The 17,388-nt window shown below is 47.4% G+C and overlaps 1 protein-coding gene across 1 annotated transcript in view; it reads right to left on the bottom strand.

Annotated features, from left to right (window-relative positions):
* LYRM4 (LYR motif containing 4) overlaps positions 1–16,978 on the bottom strand; it is a 117,283-nt gene extending 100,305 nt beyond the window's left edge. The window contains exon 1 of the mRNA XM_082663165.1: positions 16,528–16,978. Coding sequence (XP_082519291.1) covers positions 16,528–16,613 — 86 coding nt within the window. The 5' untranslated portion in view covers positions 16,614–16,978. The remainder of the gene's footprint in view (positions 1–16,527) is intronic.
* Positions 16,979–17,388: the final 410 nt, after the last annotated feature.

Raw genomic sequence — 17,388 nt, forward strand, 5'->3', positions numbered from 1 at the left:
TCACTGTATCTTATAACGGGACTATATGGGAAGTGCTCTGAGAATAGAGAGGAAGGAGGGAGTAACTCAGCCTGGGGTCTGGGAAGTCTTTCTAGGGAGGTTGACATCCTTAAAGGATGAAAGGAATTTCACCAGAGTGGAGAGCCATTCTGCAAAGGGAGGCCAAAGACAAATATAGAATTCAAAGTCCCTTATTTCTATATGACTGGGAAAACATACGGGAAAGGAAAGAAAAATATGGAAGAAGGAATACAGAGTCTTGGAGGAAGGAGGGAGGGAAAGAGGAAGACTACTTTTTAAAAAGTATGAGGATGGAATCCTCTGGTAATATGTAGTGATGAGATTAAGGGTGTGGGATAATGTTCAAGGTGAAGTTGTGGTTTCAGTGTGATAGCTCCCAGGCAGAATTTAGTTCCCACTAATGAGCACATCTGCCTTCTGTGCCATCTCCTGGCCTCTGGCCCCTGTGGCACTCTGTCTGCAGCACTGCTGTCCAGCCCCCTTACCCCGCATCGTGCTGCCTGGGATGCTGGGACTTATGGGCACATCTTCCAGGTTCTTTGTCTCACCTGACAGGAGCCCAGACCTTGTCCATCTCTGTGTCCCCACAGGACATACTACGCTTTGCGCACAGTAGGTGCTCTATAACAACTGTTGAATTGAAAAATTTTATTTAGCTAGAATACAAGGAGAGAAACTCCCACAAAAACCTGTGACCCAATGATAACTGTAAGATTTCTATTCCAACAGGAAAAAGAATTCAATTACATTTAGCCAGAAGAATTATATAAACAGACTAAAATGATAGTTATGAATTTTTTTAGTCTAACAAGCAATCTTAGATATTATTTTAATCTTTCACCTACTAACTACATGTTTGTGTCTTTTCTTTACTATTCATTTAATACACACTATAGCAAATTAGTAATATATTAGTTCTGGAAAGAATTTACATATACCTCCAGTTACTGTTATATTTCAACATTTGCTATGTTTGGCATAAAGCATTTGAACACACAACTGATCATCACAATTCTGATCCATTAAACGTGAAATATGTGGAGGTAAGTTACTTTCGAATACTTTAGACAGAAAAATAATCTGGTTGTGTTAGTCTTAAGAACACACTTCAAGGTCCATTCTTTTACCTCTGGGTCCAAGCTTACTCGGTTACAAAGCAGTTTCATCAGAAAAAAATGTGTTTACTAACTGACTGCCACTGAAAATATCTGAAAATATAAAATGTTTTCACTAGTTTTGAGATGACGAATATATATAATATATTGGCTCGGAATGGGAAGAAATGTTATCAGTATGCTAAATGCTAAACTCTTACCTTTCTGGGGGACACTCTATGTCAACAAAACTATGACCACCTGAGAAGAACAAAGTGTAGTGAAATCTCTCTCTCTCTCTCTCTCTCTCAGCACAGAGGGAAAGCCATTCTACTGAATGCAGATATCGAGCTTTAACAAACAAGAGTGGTCTTAACAGACAATGGCTCTGAGCTCAAGATATTTGAAAAATTAGCTTTAGATAAAATTTTCTGAAATCAGTCTTAATTTTGGGCACATGTTAAGTGGCTCATAGCTCACACTAATTCTATAGAATAAACCAATTTAGTTACACAGGGGTTCATTTTATAACTAATTTACTTGAGTGTCTCACCTGAAAGTTCTTTTGTCTAAACAGATCATCCATCATAATAGCCCCTTAAAAAAATCTCTAAGGTATAGAACTGGAAGGTTTTGAACTGGAGGGGATCTGAGATTCTCAGGGGTCTCTGGTTCTGGTCATGGTAAATCCCTCAATGTAGGGGCAAAGCTTTCTACTTAGCCTAGATCTTACCTGGGAGCATAACTTCACACACACTGCTATTCAAAATGAATCAAAACTTAGAAATCAATACTATTTATGGAGGATTCACTAAAAGGCAAGCCCTCTACCTATCCCTCTGGGTACTCTACACCAGGCACTTGCAATCTTGGTCTCTTGCAGAACTGCTTTATTCACTGGGGGCTTGTGCCATTAGTCAAGATTATGAGATGCCAGAAGAAACCGCCCTATGGAATTTATGCTAAGAAGTGGCCCTGCATACGACGAGCCACAAGATAAACTTCTTGGGTTTTAGTACCAGGAAGACTTGCACTTCTAGGCACACGGCTGCTTTTGTATCATGACACTGTGACTCACGTAACTACTCGTGGTCCCCTCTGGCTCCTGGGAAGCTCAGAGCCAGACTGGAGGCGGTACTATGGCTGCCAAATGTTCAGACTTCCAAGAACTCAGTTTGCTTGCTAACCTCATTCCAGGTCTCATTTTGGTTTTCTTACCCTTATTTTCCTGATTTCCTCAATTAAGAATAAAATTAAATGCAGATTCTTTTCAGTGTGAGAAAGGATGGGGTTCCAAAATTTCTTATTTATGAATTGAGAATTTGGAACAATAGCGCTAAAAGATGGTAAGGTCCCCAGGCCAGTTCAAATAAATTTAATTTAACCACAATATGGCAAAACAAATGTTGAGAAGCTACTGTCATTCAAGACAAGGTCTGCAGGGTAATTCTATACTCATGCTAAAAAAGAATTTTTTCTTATTAGAGAATTACTATGTAAAGGGGCATTACTGATTATCCAAACTTACATAAGCACAAGATACATAAGTTAAGTCAGCTAACAAATTCATATGCCTTTAAATAAGAGAAAGTCCAAAGGCCTTGTAAATAATCCATATTTTATTCTATCAAGTTGACTTGTCCTTTTATCTTTATATAAACAAATAACTAAAGGTAATTTAATTCAGTGAGAGTCGTGAAGTGAATACAGATCTCTGAAGAACAATAAAATGTTAATTTTATGATCCTATTTATTTTGTTAAAGCTTCAATATGATAGGAAGCAGATGCAAATTTTGACTCAGGGTCAATTCTTAATATTTCCAGCAGCAAAAAACTAATCTATTTGAATACCTGAATTTTACAAGCAAATTTAACATATTTCATCTAGATAAACAATGTCTTAGACATAGTTACTCATAATCCTACACTATGGCTTATATTTACTTGCCTCTCAGTCAGCATTTATTCATTTGAGCTCTACCTAGTCGAAGTTTCTTGACCAATTTGCTTCTAAGGGAAGAAGTCTACTACTGTTAACTCTTTGCGCTACTTTTAAACACAGACGTCAGAGTGCTGTGATGAGACTTAGAAAAACATTCTGGCGGCAAACGTGAAGGACGTCTGGTAAGAACCAAGAACAGGAGGCGGAGAGCAGTAGAAGGCTGTTACAAAACCCAACAAAAACTGGTGAGGGCCAGCAAAGACAGTCACTGTGCAGACACAAAGTGTTTCCTGGTAGGAGAAGCACAGGAGATGACCCACTGGGCAAGACGACCGACTGGCTGTGGCACAGTCAGGAGAACAGGTAAGGTGGCTTCCAGCCTGAGAGCCGAGCATCGCCCAGGAGGGGGCATGCAGGAGGCCCGCTCGCCCGGAGGGCCGGAATGCCGTAGGGAGGGATGCAGGTTTTTAGCTTGGACCCGCTCGGTTTGGTAGCCCAGCCAGGACAGGAAGGAGGCCCTTGGTTTGCAGGCTGGGGAAAGGATGCACGGAGGGGCGGATCATCAGAGCACAGGGGTTGAAGCGGGTGTGAGAGGTCGGGGTGCATGTGAGGGGCCTTCCACCTGGAAGGGAGGGAGACAGACCAGGAGACAGCGGTGCCCTGCATGCCTGACGGGCTGCAGCAAAGGTGGCAATGAGGACGGGCGAGCGGGTAGCGGCAGTAAGCACCTGGGAATTCGAACACCAGGCGCGGAGGCCAGTGGGTGCTGACGGGTGCCGGCTGGGAGCACGGACCCCTGAGGCCCCTGGTTCCTGCTGTCACTGCTCGCACTGGCTCATGGTCTCCCCCAGACTGGCGAAGGGGCTTGGATTCCTGTGTGGTTATGCGTTAGGACTTTGCAGACGTTTACATTAGGCTGATCCCAGTGAGAAAGATACGATGCTGATTTCACTCACAGAAAGTCATTTTAAAATATAACAGGTAAATTTCTGGGGGAAAAAAGGATGGCTATTAAATATGGCTTGGGAAAACGTGGTTCCTCTGTATTCTGATCTATGAAGAGGTAGGAAGAAAAACAAAATGATGTAACCGTCTGGGTCCTAAACACGGTCACCCTGGCCATTCACCAAAATCTTTCCGCCGCTGCCTGTTAATAAGCAGTTACCCACACACAGTGCTCGCTCAGACATTTCTCACGCGCTTACGGTGTGCCGTCACTAAGGAGACAAAGTTGGTTCAAACATGGTCCCCACTCCCTGGGGATGACAGTCTAGTAAATAAGGGGCAAAGTGATGGGGGAGTGATCACAGCAGGATTTATACAAGGTATCTGGAGGACGTGGGAGGGGCCCCCGAGAACAGGAGTCGTCCATTCACCACGTGCTGGTGCCCACACTGGGGCCTGGCTGGGATGCTGGCTGGGGTGACCGTGGTGAGGGAAACACAGTCCTTGCCTTCCTGGAGCCTGCAGTCCGACTAGTGGGGGAGACATTGCTCAAATAATCACAAAATAACTGCAAAATTACAACCGGTGTAAGTGTCCGATGGAGAGGCCCACGGGCTGCGAGAGCCGACCGGGCTGGGGAGCGTCTTTGCTGGGCCAGGCCAGTGAGCAGGGACAGGTGGCCTGTGTGAACTGGAAGGGGACCCTGCCAGACAGAGGAACGGCCCGGGGAAGAGGGAGCAGAGCACCTGAGGAGGCCAAGGCAAGGGCTTCCCCCACCCTTGATGGGAAGGTGAGAGGACATAAGGCTAGAGAAATGCAGGCTGTGGTAAGGATTTTATCCCCAAAGAAGTGAGAAGCAACTAAAGACGTTCCTTTCTCTTTCTTTTAATATTTTTAAACAAGGGAGCAGAGTGGGGTTGGGAGGTTTCAGAGAGCTTACCAAGAGCTGGCCTGTTAGCTGAAGTGTGAAGGATGAGTAGGAACTTGCTGTGTGGGGGAGGAAAGTTCAGGCCTCGTTATGTGATCACACGAAGGCCTAAAGCTGCGTGGCATCAGGAAACGTGAGAAGTAGACAGGAGGGGAGAAGGCAGGACTCTAGGGGGAGCGCGTGAAGCCGGGAGGGAATTTTACCTGAAGGCCAGAAGAGCCTCTGGGGCGTTTCAAGCAAGGGGAGGAGACTGGCTGCGTGAGAGTGTGCACATTTTGGCCTCAGAGTTTCGGGTTAAAGTCTTGACGCTATTCCTTTTAAGGTCCTTAAGTTGGACGGACTATCGTACTTCTTCCCAGAAATCTTCCATCCACCACATTTAGGCCGTGCTGTCTGGCACCTAGCTCGCTAGGTTAGCGCCTGCGTGTAGAGGCCTCACGGGGAGGAGGAGGGTGCAGAGGGGGCCGCCAGCAGAGGATGCGCACAGCCATCCCAGGGAGGAGCAGAGGGGTGGGACGGGGAGGAAGCAGGCATGCTGGCAGGTGTGGGTGCTGAGTCACCTCCTGCACCTCTGCGGGGCGTGCAGGAGGCGAGAGCAGGTGAGGCGTCTGGTCTCGGGACAGGGGCCTGGGCTGCAAACAGCCGGGGGAGTCAACACACAGTCGGCGACGGATAACGTTACCGGGAAAGTGTGGAGAGGGAAAAGGGGAAGCACCGAGCCCAGAAACTGAATATCACAGTCTCCGGTGACAGGCGTCCCTCCAACGCGGGGAGGGAGAGGGGCCTGCGCCGGATGCAGGGACTGAACGTCGCAGTCAGGATTCGGGGCCCACACAGGCCAGAGCCTGTGAGCAACGTCCCTGCTTGGAGGCTGCCCAATCGGGGTCTGCTCTCGTTGAGTTATACGCCCACCAGGGCTCTCCTTCCTTTAGGGTTTTAAGTCTGGGATAAAGCATTAGGTTGCCACTAAAAGCTTGTTTACCGCTTCAACCAGGGCTGAAAGCTGTTCTTCCGCAGTCCCGGAAGGAGAGGCACAGAGCATGACTCTGGCATACGGTGAGTGCTCCGGAAGACTTGGTGAATCAATGAATGAGAGACAATTAGACCAGGATACAGGGTCAGTGGCTTTTTCTGGCTCCAGTCTGGCTGCAAGGAACTATTTCCTCGATTAATTTAGCTTTTTGCTCAGTAAAGGGCAAAAAGGGTTTTAAGAGATGCTTCTGCCTATGGAAGTGATTTCTGGTGAAAACAACACTACTCCTAGAGATCAGACGTAGGAGAGGGATAATTATATAGGGAACATCTTTGCATTTATTCTCAAAACATGGGCAGGCAAAAAGAAATGTATGGAGACATTAAATGAATAGTTATGCTGCAGAGTAATATTTATAATTATAATGAATTGATCATATAAGTAATTTTGAATAAACTAGGCCAAAGGTGGGGTACTAAACCTACTCAAAAAATTACCCCAGGAACAAAAGAATAAATATAAGGCTAACAGATGCATTAATGACATCCAATGAAGGTAGTAGCCAACTAGTAAATAAAACAAATAATTACCCTGGGAACAGATACAGTCAACTAATGGGACACAGATGACTGATAAACTGACAATAACATTAATATATGAAAGCTACATAGTTGAAGAAAGGAAAGTGAGATAAGCACATACAGAGTGTCGCAAATTAAGTCAAAACCTAGGGCCAAAGAGACGGTTTAGAATTGAGCCTGAATTGTCCAGATGCCGTCCTGGTGCTCAGACGTCTTCCTCACGCCCAGGAGGCGCTGTCCCTGACACGCGATGTTTCATTTGGAACGACTTCTGCTCCCAGTTACATTCTCCTGACCTCAGGTCAGGTCGTTCTCTCTAACCCAAGGCATCCACGCAGTCACTGGGACTGGCGCATTCTCTTCCTCAGTGTATCTCAAGCCAATCTCCCCTCCTTTGCAGTCACCTCCTCCTGGCCTCTGTGTCTTCGGTCTCCGTCCGCTTGGGGTGGTCTCGCTAGAAGTGCTCTCTGCAGTCCTGCTTGAGCCCCTGCGCGGCTCTCCGCCGTCCAGAACCAGGCCTGGCACTCGGCACAGTGTCTCTGAGGCCCCAGCAGGGAGGCCGCACTGCTGGGAGCCCCTCACACTCAGCGCCGACTACACCGCCCTCTGCACCCGTCCTCTCGGCTTCTGCCCCCCTTCGCCAGCGAGTCCCTGCAGTCTTTACGAGCGAGCCGGGCAAGCCACCATCACTTTTTTAACCTTGGGCCCCCGGGGCGGGCTCCGTCGCCCCTCCTATTTGCTCTGCCAGCTCTCTGCCACTGCGCCTTTGTACAATCCTCAGTGTCTTACTCTAGGCACTGAACCACAAGCCCCGCCTGGGAAAAGATCACGTTCTGTTGTGTTTGTCTCTGAATTTCCGGCAAGGAGCCCAAGGGTCTGGCCCATGGCAGGTACTCAGTCAATGTCTGCTGAATGAAGACTCAAACCAACCTCATCACACGGAGACCACGCATCACCAGAGACCACACACTACCGTGACAGGGTTCTCTGGATTGCTAATAAACACCTTGTGCAGAACGTGGCTCAACAAGTTTGACTGAGTTCATTAAATGACTGCTAGCTACTACGAATTTAACAGATTCGGCAGTTGATCTACTAGTTTAAGAGGTAACTGCATATTAACTAGCTTACTCCTGTCTGCAGAAGGGATCTCGGAGTATCTACTGCATATACCAGACATTCTGCCAGGAAGTTTCGCAACTCTGGCATTCTGGAGGATGTACCCGGACTAAATGCATCAAGGTCACAGAGCTGGGAGCCAGCTGACCTCAAACTTGAACCAAGGTTTCTTGGTTCGAAGGCCAGGAATCTTTCTAAATCAAGATAGCCTTGCTCATGATTCTCATTCATATTGATGAGACTGAAAACAATACTTCAAGCAAATTAGCTCAGGAATCACAATATTAGGGGAAGAAATACCAGGGAAAAGGAAACAAGCAGGAAGCAATAGCATCAAGCCATATGACTTCCATCTATCCTCGATTTATCCTGAAGGATCATCTCTGTGAGCTGTTTGCCTTTAATCCCTGAGTTAAAAAAACAATTATTCTTTCAAATAGAACCCCAATAATGAGTTGTTATGAAGCCAAACAGATGATCAAAATGTCACGGTGATGTATTATTATGTCTCAACTTTGGCAATTTTAAATCTGCTTCTTAAAACAGGGGTGGTAGAGATCAGCTGAGGAGCCCTATTCCCGGTGTTTCTATTACTAATCCAGACAAAAGCCAGGAGGACCCACCTTAATTTAGCTGACTCTTGCTAAACCTAGATATTCACAGCTTGGTTCATGGAATTTATCTAATTTTATCACTTAATTTGGTTTCTAAAGGTTAGAATTTTCCTAAATTGGTTAGGTACCAGTTAATTGAGAAAATAAATGCTAAGGCTTATACAAAATGAAGTGGGATTCAGTCTGTCAGGAAAGGGGTCACAAAGGAGAAGTAACAGGACCTTAAGTACCTTTCATCCACAACAAAGACTGCACACAGCAATTGACGTGAGGCCTTAAGACGCAGTCAATTTCCTATAATGCTCATTACATTATAGCAATTTCCTAAGAGAATGTTTTGTAAGTACACTTTGCATTAAAAGAAAGTATTACCCTACTACAATACAGAATACAGAGACTTTAAGGAAGTTCTATTGACTTATAATTGCATTTTGTGGTCCAACTTTACACCTCACTGTTATATTCTCTACCTTTATTTCCCCTTTGCCCTGATTCTCATTTATTATTTTAAAATTATAACAATTATTTCATGTTATTGCATTTTACTGTATGTATTTTTATAAGTTTTAAAATGTTTTAGGGGCCAGGGTGAAGTATAAATAGAATAAGTGCAATTTGGAAACTCTTATAAACTAAGCTCAATAAATCAGCAATGACATCGATCTAATAATTTTTTAACACTTCCCTCCAAATTTAGGCTGCTGGATATCTCAAATGTATTCTTCTTTAAGTTAACTGTATAATTTTTTCTTACTTTTCAAAACCATCATCACTCAACATGGCAGAACTTAGCAACCATGAGAAAAAAAATGGGGGGGAGGGGAATTCCAAACATAATTAAAGATACTGAATAATCCATCTTTCAAAAGTCTAAGAAACTGCTTTTCTTAGGCACAAGTAAACTGCCTCTCGTTCCTGTGGAAGCAAGGGGTCAGGTAACAGCAGGCGGCCCTAGAGAAACCCACTGGTATAAATTCAGGACATATTCAAGACTTGATTTGCAGAGAACTCGGACAATGTAACAGTAGTCTTCTTCTCTTGTATTCCTCCCCAATTCCTCAGAGCTCTTGCACAGCCGTAAGTTAGAGCTGTTTTCACAGAGAGGTGCGACTTGTCCCACATTTTACGGTGGGCAAAGCTCTTACTCGGCTGCTTATTACAGAATTCTGTGGTTTCTCCGAATCCTCACAATATAAACAGGCATTTCATGACTTAAAAAGAGGGAAAACTTTTTATCGTGGGGGGAAAGGTCCTAATAATCTTGTGTTTGCGAATGCCAAGAAGCAAAATGCAACATCCTATGCTCCCCAGCCTGACAGCTGTCCCAGGTGACAGGTCTGTGAAGCCCTAAATTGAGTCAAAGCATAAAAGGTGACAAAGAACAAGAGGATGGAATTTCTCACACATCAGCAACTTCTGCTTAAAGGCAGGGTTAGTCTGAGAATAAAGCAAAGATTTTCCCGGTGGGGAGGTAGGGGTTACATTTATTAAATGAAGAACATATTTTAGGATTTTAAGTTTCTAAAGGAGAAGAGACGTATAAAGTTAAAACTGAAGTGGAAGTTAGGCCTAGAAGGTCGAAACAATCACTACAATGTCATTTGTATAGTACCTGTGCGATACTGTAATACGCGATGGACAAAACATCATGACCAGCGCCTCTGCCACTACATGTGCAAATCTGCAGTGTCTGGACGTTATTTCAATTTGCATGTTTCCTCTGTGTACAAGGCAGTTTCTTGAGCTGTTCTTGTGTGTCCACGTCCTATGCCCATCACACGACAATCCTGTAACAGCAGGGCCACCCTGTGTTTGTATCTACCCTAGGCCCTAGTGCTGTAATACATATGCTATGGGTTCTCAGGAAATACTAGGCGTAAACTGATTTGCCCATTTGTTCTGGGGTAAAGGAATATTTGGCACTAAGGTCTCCAGTGTAGCTGTCCCATTTTAGAAAGGGAAAGGTGCTTGCTGTTAATACCATTCCCGCTGGGCTGGGACTATTCACCCCAGCATTCTCGATCTATCAGCAGCAGAGGTAGCTGGTGTGAAGAGACCTGCAACAGTGAACAGAGACACATGCCTGGGTCCTGACTTCTTTACAAGTTCAGGGTTCCAGGTCCTCAGCTTCCAGTTCAAAAAGGGAACAGACTCCTAAACAGGAGTCATTATTTAGTCCATTCACGAGACTGCAATCGAAGACTTCCATGATGTTGCATTCAGCTGTGCAGCACGCGGTAATTGAGAGCTGACACTCAGCAACAGTTAGTCATTTTACCAGCCATGAAACCAGGGAGCCTATTTAGCTGCTGCAGCTGTAAGAAGAAACTGTGAAAATAAATAGCTTTGGGTTGATGTTTCTAGAATTTCTGCGGCCGAGACAGAGGATGCATGCCTTGTAGGAGATTTCTACTAAAGAAGGTAGAGTTGTAGAAAAGCAGCGCCCTGGAACTTTCTAGTTCCCGTTCTGTTGATGACCAGCTGTGCGAACTTAGCCCACTGCTCACCTTTTCTATGCCCCACCTTTCTGTCAGATCTTTTTTACTACTAGCCGGTTATTTCACCAGCACGAGCTCACCCGGGATGGAGCGCCAGCTGAGGCTCCACGACTGCCTGCCCCTGGTTCCCACGTGCCCCGTGCATTTCACCTCCCCAGTGCCTTGCCATGCGCACCTGGAGAGCTCTGCACCCGCAACCACGTGCCCTTCCTGCATAGAAGCCAGCTGTTGGCGGATGCAGCAGTCACTCCTGGTGCTTCTCTGTCACCTCCCACTGCAGACGCTAGATGAGCACCTAGTTCCCCAGCCCCTTGCTCAGCTAGTGGTAGAAATGTAACTGAGTTCTGGTCAATAAGATAGAACCAGAAGTCTGCTGGAAAGCTTCCAGGAAAGTCTACCTTTCCTCATGAAAAGAAAGCCTACTCATGCCCGGGTGGGGTTGCTCTTGTCTGTCTGTCTTGCCTTCAATAAGGATATGATATTTGGAGCTTTAATAGCCATTTGCAACCATCAGGCATAAGCATGAGAGGAAACCTGAGACTCAAGACACCTTGACATCATCCAGCTGCTGTATACTCATACTCTAGACCTTTTCCACGTGAGAAGAGTAACCCCCCACTTATTTAAGCACCATGCGAAGGTTTCCTGTTACTTGTAGCCGACAGCATTCCTAATGAGATCTACTTTCAAGGCGGCACACACTTCTAATGCTACTCACCACTCTCTACCCTTAACGGGAGGCTCATTTTGATTTGCAGCTCTCAACACGACGCTTAGTGTGCAGTAAGTATAATAAAGACTCAACCACTTAATGAGGGATGAAGGAGTTCTGACACTCAGTTGGGTGGCAATTGGGCTTTGCTTTTGCCTTTTCTCACATTTTACAATAAAATACATTTTTAATCAGTAGGGGGAAACGGCTGATAAAAATTACCTCAATACAATTTCCTCCTGCTTTTCAACAACAAGTATTTATAAGCATAGAGTAGGTAGGTATTGTGCTAAGCACCAGGAATGCAGAGATAAGATGGAATTTCTGCCTTCAAGGGACAAATGGCTGAAAGACAAGTAAACCAACAACGCTAATGGTGTGATACGTGTAGTAAATATGAGAACACACCACATCCGATTATCTTCCACTTTATCCAGAAACGAGCTGTCAGCACGGCATCCATCACCTCAACTTCCTGTCCTCTTACATTCCAACTTAAATTCACCTCCTGCAGAGTTGCAACTAAGAAGACGCCTGCTGCAACTAAAAGATCCCGCATGCCGCAATGAAGATCCCGTGTGCTGCAACTAAGACCTGGCGCAGCCAAAATAAATAAAGAAAAAAAATTCACCTCCTTCTGCGGTGGAGAAGGGAGTGTTCCGCCTTCTGCTGCGAGCCAGCCCACCACCTGGGCCCGCAGAGGCGCGGCTTGTCACTTCTCCAGTGGCCGTGCTCTAGCAGCCAGCCCCACTCCCGCACGTTAACCAGGCCTCCGGGCGGGGAGGCGGTCTACACTCACTGCTGTCTACTTCCTTCTGGTTCACTTCTTAGCGCTCACACTCTGGCTCTGTCTTAACCACTTCACTGATGCTGTTCTGGAAGAGGTCCCCAGAGGTCCCTTCGCTGGGGACACTTCCCTCTTCCTTTACTGGACTTCGCTAAAGCAAGTGGCCTGCCCGCAGCACCTTCCCAAACATGCAGCTATTCTGGCTTCCCTGACACTGCTCTCTCTGCTTGCCCTCTCCCCGCTTCTCAGACTCCACAGGGGTCATTCAAGTGTGGCCCGGGGACCACTGGGGTCTTGGAGACCTTTCAGGGGATCCATCGGGAAAACGTATTTTTATCATCCCAAAGAGATATTTGCCTTTTTCAGTCCCATTCTCTTGTAAGTGGACAGAGGAATTTCCCAGAGGCTAGATGACCTGTGATATAGCAACAGGTTTAGGCGGAAACAAATACAAGAATCCACGTGTCTTCCATTAAGCCAAACACTAAAGAGATTTGCAAAAATGTCAAACAATGTCACTGTCAGCAGTGGGTTTTTTTTGAGGAGGTGGGAAGAAAAATGGTTATTCTTCATAAAGGTGTTATTTAGGTGAGTATGCAATGGGTTTATTAGTTTACTTAAAAATAGGTGCTTTAGGGCTTCCCTGGTGGCGCAGCGGTTGAGATCCGCCTGCCGATGCAGGGGACACGGGTTCGTGCCCCGGTCCTGGAAGATCCCACATGCTGAGGAGCGGCTGGGGCCGTGAGCCATGGTCGCTGAGCCTGCGCGTCCGGAGCCTGTGCTCTGCAACGGGAGAGGCCACAACAGTGAGAGGCCCGCGTACCGCAAAAAAAAAAAAAAAAGGTGCTTTAAAATGTTTTAGTTTTAACTTCTAATATGAAAAATCTTGATAACTATGCCTCACATAAACAAGGCTTTGGGGCCCTCAGTCACATTTAAGAATTCAAAAGGATCCTGAGTCCAGTACAGTGAGAACCACGCACTTAGACTGCGTCTTCCTGGCCTCCTTCAGGGGCTCTTCTTCAACCAACACCTCAAATTTTGATGTTCTCTACAACAGCATCTTAAGCGCACTAATTTTCTCACCATAAACTAGGATTTCTCAATCTTGGCATGACTGACACTTGGGGCCAGAAAACTCTTTCTATGGGGGACTGTCCTGAGCTTGGTGGAATCCCTGGCCTCTAACTACTAGAGGCCAGGGGCATCCTTCCACCAAAATTGTGACAACCAAAAATGTCTCCAGACACTGTCAAATAAAACTGGCCCTGGCTGAGAACCACTACCCTAAATACTCTTCCTGGAAATTTTACCAAATATTAAGATTTTAATTCCACGTATGATAAGGATTCTACTTATTTAGTGCCTACTGCGCCAGGCACAACTCTAAGCATTTCATACGTATTCACTCACTTAAACCTCATCCCCTATGAGACAGATAAATCATCTCCATTTTATAGATTAAGAAACTGAAGAGCAGAAAGATGAAGTGACTTGCCCAGGGTCACACAGCAAGTGCGTGGTGATGACAACTCCAGGCCTGATTGCTCCTCTCAGCTTTAGTCTCATGTGAACAACTGCCTCTGCTGGGGACCCCAGCTGACATTCTCTCAAGATGCTCCAAAATGAACTGAAAACTCTTCTCTCCACAAGACCAGGTATTTCTGTATTTCCTAAGTCAGTTAATAGTGCAACTTTCACATTTAACCTGTGCCTCAGTTTACCTAGTAACCTAGACATCTTTTTAGACTCTGCTTGGATTCTCTTCTTTACTCCTGAATCCAATCATTCATTGAAATCTAACAATTTTACCTTCTAATTATTGATCGTATGCATCTTTTCCTCTCTCTTCCACTACTCCTGCCCCCACTAGGGCCCTAATCTCTCCTCAGTACTGTCCTAATCAACTCGCATTTGGGGTCCTTGTATCTGGCCCTCACAAACACCTTCCACCTTGCTGCCTGAGTGGTCTGGCTAAAGGGCAAGTCTGGCCATGTCACTTTATGGCTTAAAGCTCTTTACCGGCTGCCTGTTAGCTAAGAATAATGTCCAGGTTCCTTATCACGGCCCAGTCTTGCCTTCTGTCACCCCCAAATCACACTTAACTCTCCAGCAGAAATGTATTCTATGACATCACCGAGCACACCAGAAGATCACACCGCTTCATGCCTTCGATCCAGCGCTATCTTCTGGGAAGCGTCTTGATTCAACACCCTGTGCATGCCTATCACGGCACTTGCCACAGTTTGTGACAATGACTCTACAACTGTGTCCCACAGAGGCTCGTAAAAAAGCCACTGGTGGCAGGTGCCTTGCTGAGCCCAGTGCTCTCATCTTTCCATCTCCAGGGGCTGCTATGGCACTGGGCAAAGTAGTTTTGGGAGTGTTTGGGAGCACCGAAGTAAAAGAATACGTAGTAGTAGGACCTGTCTGAATGGGAGTGGGGAATGGAGAAGAAAGAGAATGAGGAAAACCTTCCAAAGGTTACACTGAGATGAATCTCAAAGGAAGCAGAGGAACTCAAGATAGAGGTGATTAGCGGGCATACCAGACAAAGAGAAGTAAAGAGGGAGGGGGTATCCTTGGAATCCACAAAACACAGCTTAATACAAAAGAAGGACATATTTTGTAACAGTTTATTATCTGAGGAGATAATAGTGGGAAATCTCACGTTTTAGGGCCATGATTTCAGCAAACAGTGTAAAGTGATTACCAGATTCCTTTGGATAATACATTTATTTGTGGATAATAAATTTAACTCAAAACGATTACTCAAAGCATAATCGGAACCATTATTTTCTAAATATGTTACCATGTAATTTCTACTTCCTGCCCACAGGGTACAGCCCTGGTGACTTATCTGCAGTTCTTGTTTATTTTCAGTAAATTTAAACGACAAAATTTGTCTTCCAGACTGTGGTGAAAATGATTGGTTTTTACTTACTTACTCACAAGCGTATTTTGTGGGCTCTTTCAACAGACTTGGTTAAATTGTTGGTAGTAAGTACTTGGTTAATTTTTTGGTTTAAAATTCCACCAGTATACCTGCTGTTTACAAACTTCAGCTTCCAAAGCCAAAGTCATTAAGTGAAACAATGCACTCCCAGAAATGTTTTTTTTTTTTTTTTAACTACTGACCAGTTGGATATGACTTCATTGGTGTGACCCAGACGTTCTCAAATTTACAGGATGAGTACCTTTTCTATGCAGGTATCTAAAAATTAGAAAGTCACTGCTTGAGAGGCTTAGTGTCTGATAACCAACACTGCACTGGGTCTACCCATCATAGGGCCTGCCCGCTCATTCACCCAGTGTGAGGGCAGCTACTCAACCAGGTCTGTTCCACAGGTCGCAGACTCTGCTCCTAGGAAACCCAGTCCACAGGCTTGTCAATCACGGAAGGTGAGACCTGGTGTGAAGCGATGAGCTGGCCTTACCATATTCTTGCTTTGGGAATATGGCTCAAACTCAGAGGGTCAGGTAGTTAGGAGAAGACACCCAATCCACAAGGAGGCACAGAAAAAATCCATAAGGTACATACATTCATGATGAGTTACAAGGAAGCAGAAAAGAACGCAGATGCTCTGGAGTAGACAAAAGACATATTAAGAGGAAGGATAAGGGACTCAAGATCAAACATGAGAATGGGGCAGGCGTGGAAAAGCTAGGCGGTACATTAACGACATAAGAGTTTAGATTCTCATTCTCCTGCTGCTAAGGTCCTAAAAGCTGGATCCCCATCTGGTGAGGCCAGGATAAACGTTTCAGCTCCTGGAAGCTGGCGAGCCCTTTTTTTCCTTGACCTTACCCTGCGTCTCCTCCTCACAAACCCCGCCCCACCACCGATGCCACAAGTAGAACGGATCCTGACAAACAAAAAGGCTAATTAAGACACCTCTGAAATGAAAGGAATGGCCAGAGAGAGCCTTCAGCTGTGGACAAGTGCTACTGACGGGTCATTTCCACGATCAAGTCTTCCGATTCTACGGAAAGTTCTTATAAATGCAACAAACTGGTCCTGGCTTGAGAACCTGAACCTTGGCATCCAGCTTAAAGGCAGAGACACCACTAACCGCGTTCCCGGAGCAGAACCTCCTAGAGCTCCCGGCGCAGAGCGTCCGACCTGGGGACACATCACCAGACGCGAACGTCTTCTCCCGCCCACGAAGGGCCATCCCCCGGCTGCCCCCCGAGGGTCCGCGGGCCACGCCGGCCGGCAGGGAGCCTCCCCTCTGGGCGCCCAGGCGGCCGCGCGGGGCAGGGGCTCCTGTACCCCGGCCGCGCCCGCGCCCGCACCTCCCGGGCCGCTCACCTGTAGTTGTAGGCGGAGAAGTGCTTGCTCTCCCTCAGCATCGCCCGGTACAAATCCAGCACCTGTGCGCGGCTGGAGGCTGCCATCTTGGAACGAAAAAAACCCGGGGGGGGGGGGTCCTCTCCGCCGAGGTCCCGAGTTAAACGCGACTCCCGAAACTTCCGCCGCCGCGGGAAGCGCGAGCGGGACACGCGCGTGGGGCTCGGCGCAGGGAGCGGCCTGCGCCCCGGCCCAGGTGAGCTCCGGCCGCGCGTGGCGGCGCAGGCGGGCTTCGGGCAGCTAAGGGGGCGGCGCCGGCGGGAGGTGTTCTCGGCGGCCGCCCCCGCCGCGGGGTACTGCGGGCAGCGGCGGGCGGAGCGGCCGAGGGGCGGCGAGGGCTGGGCGGCGGGTGCGGGGTGTCTGTGCTTCCTCGCGGTGGAGGGCTGGGGTTCGCCGGGGACGCCGGGTTGCTCCGCGTTGCCAGGTTACCGAGCGCGCGCCCCGCGCCCGCTCTTCCGCCCGGGCTGCCCTCGGCGCCGCCTGAGCTTCGGTGCGGGCTGCGCGGGGCGCCGGTTCCGCAGACTCCTGGGTCGGGGGCTGCGTGCGGGACGCTTGTCGCGCGTGAACGGGGCGCGAGCGCGCGGGGGACGCAGGGCGCCGACCTGGGGCTCCCCGGCGCTCCGGCTTCGCTCAGGGCGCCCGCTCAGGGGCCTCCGGCGCGAGGCCCCCTTTCTGGTCAAGATGGCGGCGCCCAGGCGGGCCGCGCCGAGGTGAGCTGGAGCCGGGCCCGGAGAGGGGCGAGCCTGCCACGCCCAGGACTTGGACCCCGGCCTGGTCTCCCGTCTCCCGGGGAGCGGCGGGTGAGTGGTCGCGGCCGCGCGT

Source organism: Grampus griseus (assembly GCF_964374135.1).
Source record: "Grampus griseus genome assembly, chromosome: 10".
In the NCBI taxonomy this organism is placed as follows: Eukaryota; Metazoa; Chordata; class Mammalia; order Artiodactyla; family Delphinidae; genus Grampus; species Grampus griseus.